The following is a 6,824-nucleotide window of genomic DNA, read 5'->3' as shown; positions in this document are numbered from 1 at the left end:
ATCCTAATTCTCAGACTTTCTCCATAAGACTCTAAAACTAAAAAAATATGAATGCCCAATAACTATAGTTTGAATAAGAAAAATATCCATAGTTCAAAGAAATTATATCAAATTCATGGAATGCCTGGGTGCCTCAGAGGTTTAGCATCTGCCTTCAGCTTAGGGCATGATCCCAGCCTCTGGGGATTGAGTCCTGCATTTGGGTCCCTGCAGGGAGCCTGTTTCTCCCTCTTCCTATGTCTCTGACTCTGTTTAGGTGTCTCTCATGAATAAATAAATAAAATTAAAAAAAAAATAATTATATCAAATTCACAAGTTTTAGACTTCCAAAATTTACTCTGAGATGCATACTGAGCTTTTTTAAACCTGTCCAATCAAACTTAACAAAAATTCTACTCAATAATGTATAAACAAAAACATAAAATATTGCAGAATAAATTAGTTTATTGGATTATAATCATTTAACTTTTTATCTATTTGGAGCAGGAAATAAATTAGCATGAACTCCATCCATAATGCTGATATTACACTTGTTTTAGAGATAAGTCATTAAATCAGAAAGATGCAATCACTCTGTTAGACTATGCTTGATGGAAAGAAATTGGGTAAGGAACTGGTGATCAAAGTTTAAGACAGTTACCCCTGGAAATAATGAGCATGATGAAACTCTGAGTAGACATTTTGATAGCTTTGCATAAATGTACTAGAACTCAACAAGTTGATTAGCAGAAGCCAGATAGATAGGTAGGTTGGCAACAAATCCCTGGTGGCTACTACAAGCAAAGTCGGTTGGGTGGCAGAAATTGGATCCATAGCTCAGGAAAGAGAAGCCACAGACTGTAATCTACCACTGGATCGACAGTCCCATGAATAGCAGCTTCTCGATCCATAACCTAGAGAGAGGCTGGTGTTGGGCCCATAGATACAATATAAATTGACTGGCAGGGACTGCAGAGCATGGAGATCCTTGGGTGGTAGCAGAATGTCTGATAGGGGCTGGACACCACATAGGATGCTTAGCAGCTGGTGGGCTCACAGCAGGTCTCCTGACAGTCACTATAGAGAGAGGATCCCAGATGACAGGTGCTGGGACAGCAGAGGTCAGTGTTGTAGACCAGATTTTGGGGGTAAGAGCCACAGGAGGAGCTTGGGTAGGTAGCTCAGGACACTTCATCCCCCTGCCCCCCCAGGAACTGGAAAGAGAATTTTCTAGAGCAGCAACTGTGGGACGTGTTGGCAGGAGATAAGAGTTCTGATTAGTCACCATGAGAAAATTCTGAGATTTTAAGATGATTTTGTGCACTGGATATTTTACATACTCATCAGTTGATATGGCACAGTTACAGATACAGTCCTCTGTATCATCTGTGCATCCTCTTCTGCATTTGTGCAATTCATTAACCTTCTCTGTCATTGCAGTTGACTAACTTCGTACCTGTTGTCCTTATGGATACAATGAATACAATGATCATTCCTATCTCAGTAATTCCAGAACTATTTGTCAGTAATAGTTCTATGGCCAGGAAAGCTTCTTCTTCTCTCGCTGGCTATGACTCCATGTATATCAATTCCTGCTTTGCTCCAGGATACTTTCTGTCACTTTTCTACTATGTCAAGTGCTAAGTGACATAGCTTTATTTCTTATAAGGATACTTCTAGTGATTGATTCCACTTGTCACCACTGATTTACATTCTCCAAATTTATTCTCCATCTATCACATATTTTATAGCACTTCTCACATCCAATAGAAGGAAGAAAAATAACACATAATGGAATGTGGCTAGAAATAGGAAGGAGCCAAACATTTAAAGGCAAAGAGACTCAAAAAGACTAAACAGAGGTGGAGTCACAAGAAAAGTTTGACTCAGACCATTTGAAGAGGGAGCAGAGATGATGGTGACAACGTAGTTATCTAGAAAAAGGAAATGAAGAGACAAGGATTTCAATGATCTCTTCTACCTATTTTTAGCCTAATGGATCTTTTAATCTAAATGACATTTAAAACAAATAGTATCACATATTTTAATTTTACATTATCCAAATTTTTAGAGAATCTGGGGCCTCCTCCTAGAACAACTCAGCCTCTCTACTGCTCAGACTGAATGAATTTTGTGCATTTTCAAAGTCATTTCCTTTCCTGTAATTCCCTCCAAAAATATAAAATAGGTGTCCCTGTATGGCTCAGTTGGTTAAGCAACTCTTGATTTCAACTCAGGTCATGATCTCAGGGTCATGAGATTAAGACCCCCATCAGGCTCTATACTGCCTGCTTAAGATTCTTCCTCTCCATTTTCCTCTGCCTCCCCCACCTCTCTCTTAAAAAAAAAAAAAAAAAAAAAAAAAAATATATATATATATATATATATATATATATATATATATATATATAATAGCCTTATTTTATCACTCTTCATTTTCTTTTGAATAGTACAATAACTAAGTATTAATTTCCAATGGGTTCACTATGTCAGATAAATTTGCACTGAAATAAATACTAACAGATGTTTGGAGGGCTGAAGGAAAATAATCTTAGGTGGAAACAATTCCAAGAAAGGTTAGGCATACTATTTACTAATTGTATTCTCTAGGAAGCAAGCACCAAGACACAGATAGAAGAAAAAAAAGTTTGTAAGAGTAGAATGAAAAAAGCCATTCTACCACTGTGTTCTAGTCACTGACCAGGAACTGCCACGAGGAGAACTTAACCTTGGCTTAAAAGCTGAGGCAGAGCCCAAAGAAGCCAGCAGAGAAAGCCTGTCTTCTGGCCTCCCTTGTCACAACCAAGCAGCCATTCCTTTTGTGAAGTGATGTGATGTGCATTCCAGCGCAGATCTGTACCTGTTCCAGTTCACTGGTTGCACCTTCAGGGTCAACTTGTCAGGAAAGAGATTCTTCATGGCTCGGCTATGGCTCTTTTTTCAGGGGAACTATAAAAGGGCAGTGCCAGTGGCATGAAACACGGTCAACATCCCTGCATTTGGTTTTGGAGCTGCAGCTGCTGCTCACCATCTTCCTCCTTCACTATCCATTAGAGATTTGTCTCACCCTTAGTTACCACCTCTGGTGGTCACGGTGGATTTCTTGGTGGTCTTACCCAAACCTCATTCCTTAGAAATATGAATCCTGATAACTGTACCTTTTTCTTGCTAGAGTTGTTGCATTCAACAAGTTATGTCCACAGGTGGATGGAAGGTTCCAAGACCCATTCAAGGAGAGCAACTGAGCTTCACAGGTATTTCCCTTTCCTTCATTGTGTAACAGCAACCCTACCACTTTCTACTAATCATAATCACCTCCCCTCGGATAGATGACAACTCCTTTTTTTTTTTTTTTTTTTCCTTTTGGTTTCTGAAAACAAGGAGCCAAAAGTGCTCAGGCAGCAGCTGTAGTTGTAGTTCAGCGAGATCCTTGATGTGTTCCTCAGCAAGTCTGCCTTTGGGCGGCAGACTTTAAAATTCCAGCTACAGAAATAGGAAGCACAAAGTTCTTAAATGGGTCTTTAGAAGTGATAGGTGGATATTTGGAGCCCAATCTTTTGAGGATAGAGCCTCCATGCTAACACTTCAACTTTACAGTCAGTAGACCAATCCAATGTACCATCAGACAGGCAGCTTCATAGTGGTGTGGGTTTTTTGATAAAACCTGTGGATCTCACTTATACTGTCTCTACTATGAAGCAGATTTCCTGAGTGGATGCTACATCGTGAGCAATCCATGCTGGTAGAACAAGGTATTCATTAACTCCTGAATAATGGTGCTGCTGAGGTAAGCATAAGAAACAAACTCATACTCTAAATACATATCTATACATTTGAGAATGAACACTGACCTTTCCAGGGCAGAAGAGGACCACGTTCAACTTGTAACCAAGCAGCCAGTTGGTCTTGAGGACTAAAATGCTGGGATTTTAGCATTAGCCTCCATTGCCAAGATTGGATATTCAGAGGTGGCATTAATTATATCAGCCTTGTAAGTAGGAGCTTATGATAATGGACCCATCCATAGCTTCTGCGGTTTCTTGTTCAGCTTATCTGCATCATAAGGACAGCTGACAAAGGTAGGCTCACATTAACTGGCAGAGTCATTTTATCTACTTGATTGTTTCATTCCTCTTCCATGGTAAATGCAAAAGAAGAAACACACAGATCACACCTGCATGTGTCTATCTACATGTCTGCAAACCAGATTTCTTTGTACTGACTTTCTAATATTCGCCCTTCCAGGTCCCTACCTAGCTGATCAGGCCAATTGTCCACAAATCTAAGATGAATCAGATGTGTTTTTTCCTTTTGTCAGCAAACATGAAGGTCCCATATAACTTTGGAGTAAACATGCTCTATATTGCTCTGAGGTTATTGTTCATATACAATTTATGCATGCAAAAAAAGAATTCCAAAAAAAAAAAAAAAAAATTTTAGAGGAAAAAGTGTCTAAAGCCTCAAATAAATTAGTTCAAGTTTATCAATCTATCAGACTTCCAGAGTTTGTTCCCAGAGACTTAGTAAACATTAACTTGAATACCTCCAGAAAAACAAAAGAAAAAATAAAATTACCCAATTGAAACTAACAATAAAATAAGCAAAAAATTTGGAAGCCAGAATGAGTTTATTACATTATATTCATAAATGTTTTCATCATTCTTTTGAGTAAAGTATATCAATAAGAATCCCATTAATTCATTAACATTAGTTCATGTTTATTAACATAAATACCATTAATTTATCTCACAATTTATTTCATTAATTCCACTAATTCTATAAATTCATCCAATAAGATTAAATATATGCTAGGGACAGTTTTTTGGCCAATACTTTCTGGCTGGAAGAAAGTTGACTAGATAGTATTTCTTGAAGATCATAAAGATGATAAACTCTCTGTTTAGAGGTTAGACATATTGCTCAAAATGTCTGGACCCTCAACAAGTGGATCTATAGAAGCCAGATCCACATGTTGGTCTGTAACAGGATGACTGACAGCTCCTGGAGGTGAAGAAGGTTGGGCGGCAGAATCTGGATCCATAGCTCAGGGAAGGGAAGCCACAGACTCCAGAACCCAGGGATCTGAAACCCTTGGATCCACAGCCCACTGAGTAGCAGCTTCTGGATCCATAGCCCAAGGAATGGCAGCTGCTGGTCCCAAAACCCAGAGACCCAGAGCAAGTCGTCTGGCAGGGACTGCAGAGCGTGGAGGTCCTCGGGCGGTAGCAGGACGTCGGGCAAGGTCTGGACACCACACAGGATGTCTGGCAGCTGGTAGGTTCACAGCAGGTCTCCTGGCAGCCACTGTGGAGGGAGGAGCCCACCTGGCAGGTGCTGGGAGAGCAGACATCAGTGCGGTAGACCAGGTTGCTGGGGTGGGATGAGCCACAGGAGGAGCTGGGGTAGCGCAGGTATCCCCCAAAGGAGCGGGAGGAGAAGTTTCCAGAGCAGCAGCTGTAGGACATGTTGGCAGGAGATGTGAGTTCAGCTGACTGACGGTGAGAAGATTCTGATGTTGAATGTCATCTGCTAGACTGGGGCACTTTTATACTCTCAGCCACGGGTGTGGCATTTTTTACAGTTGCCTTTCCCACACTTGGAATCTCTCATTCCATATGTGTAATTCAATGATATTTTCTGTAATTGCAGATGATTCTTTCCATCTCATACTTACAGAATTCATCATGTTGTTATAGCACCAAGCCAACGAACTATTCCAAAGTCAGAAATGCTATGACTGTATGTCATTAATGACAGCTAATCATGGCCAGAAAAGCCCCTACTCTTCTCCTTGGATGAGACTCATTTTGCCTTTGCCCCTATGTTGGCTGAGGAAATGCTTAGATCTAAAGACAGAGATTGAGATTAAGTCTTTTTTTTTTTCCCCAGTGGAATAGAGGCACCCTATTTGTCACCAATGATTTTCTTTTTGTAAATTTATTTCTTCCTCTAAAATTCATTTACATATATTACATTATATTACATATTGCCTCTCAAATCCAATGGAAAAGGGAAAATAGATAAGACAAATTGATCGAGAAACATGGTGGATCACAGAGATGAATCAGGACAAGTATTTAAGGGCAAAATGACTAAGTAAGACTAATTTGAAAGAGTCTCAGTGGATACCAACTTGTACATATGAGAAAAATCCCAAAGAGTCAAATAGTCTTGAGGTAAGAGAAGATAACTAGTGACACTATAGATCTTCCCATTTCTGTGTAATTCCAATAAAAATGGGTTCTGGATCAATATAGTTTATGGCCTTTCATATATACATTGTCCCTTTGTAACCTGTCATTACAATGTGTCCAGTGATCCTACTCTCCTAGAACAGCTCTTATTACATATTTTTATCTTAGATTCTTTCCTTCAATTGTCTCCTTCATTGTAAAAACACTTTTTTCCTACTACACTTCTTTAAGATTATCTTTCTACTATAAAATATTTTCTTTTATAGAACTCTCCACATGAAGCAAACCTAAGCTAAAACAAATACTGAAGTGTTTTCTTCTGTTAGGAAGACAATTACCTCAGAGGGGAACTTGTAATTGAAAGAAACAATAAAAAAGAGTGAAATATAAGTGAGTTGTCTAAATATTCATTGTCCATAACACTAATAAAGCGATTCGTGGTTCTGAATATATAGGTGGAAGTAAATAGTAATCGAGAATGATCACGAAAATCTCTTGAAAACTTACTAAAAATTTTAAAGATTATAAAATAATAACTTAAAAGAGTAAAGTTATAGCTTTCATCATTTTACTACTACTCCTGAAAGTGTGAAAATTTACTATTACATAAGTAAACATGTAAGTAGAAATCTCGATCTTAAAGTATTGATA

At 38.7% G+C, this 6,824-nt stretch overlaps 1 protein-coding gene across 2 annotated transcripts; it reads right to left on the bottom strand.

Annotated features, from left to right (window-relative positions):
* Positions 1 to 1,056: 1,056 nt before the first annotated feature.
* Positions 1,057 to 5,490, bottom strand: LOC144301634 (keratin-associated protein 13-1-like). 2 transcript variants are annotated; one of them, XM_077878703.1, is made up of 2 exons: positions 5,329 to 5,444; positions 1,057 to 1,102 (listed from the first exon to the last, which is right to left on the bottom strand). In XM_077878703.1, the coding sequence occupies exons 1-2, from the start codon at positions 5,442 to 5,444 to the stop codon at positions 1,057 to 1,059; spliced, it is 162 nt and encodes a 53-aa protein (XP_077734829.1). The 2 variants fall into 2 exon arrangements, with proteins under 2 accessions (XP_077734829.1, XP_077734830.1); XM_077878704.1 differs by lacking the exon at positions 1,057 to 1,102 and having other exon boundaries at positions 4,859 to 5,490.
* Positions 5,491 to 6,824: the final 1,334 nt, after the last annotated feature.

The sequence above is a fragment of the Canis aureus genome, chromosome 30 (genome assembly GCF_053574225.1).
Source record: "Canis aureus isolate CA01 chromosome 30, VMU_Caureus_v.1.0, whole genome shotgun sequence".
In the NCBI taxonomy this organism is placed as follows: domain Eukaryota; kingdom Metazoa; phylum Chordata; class Mammalia; order Carnivora; family Canidae; genus Canis; species Canis aureus.
Note: the sequence above shows the minus strand (reverse complement) of the source record. Positions and strands in the feature narration are given on the sequence as shown.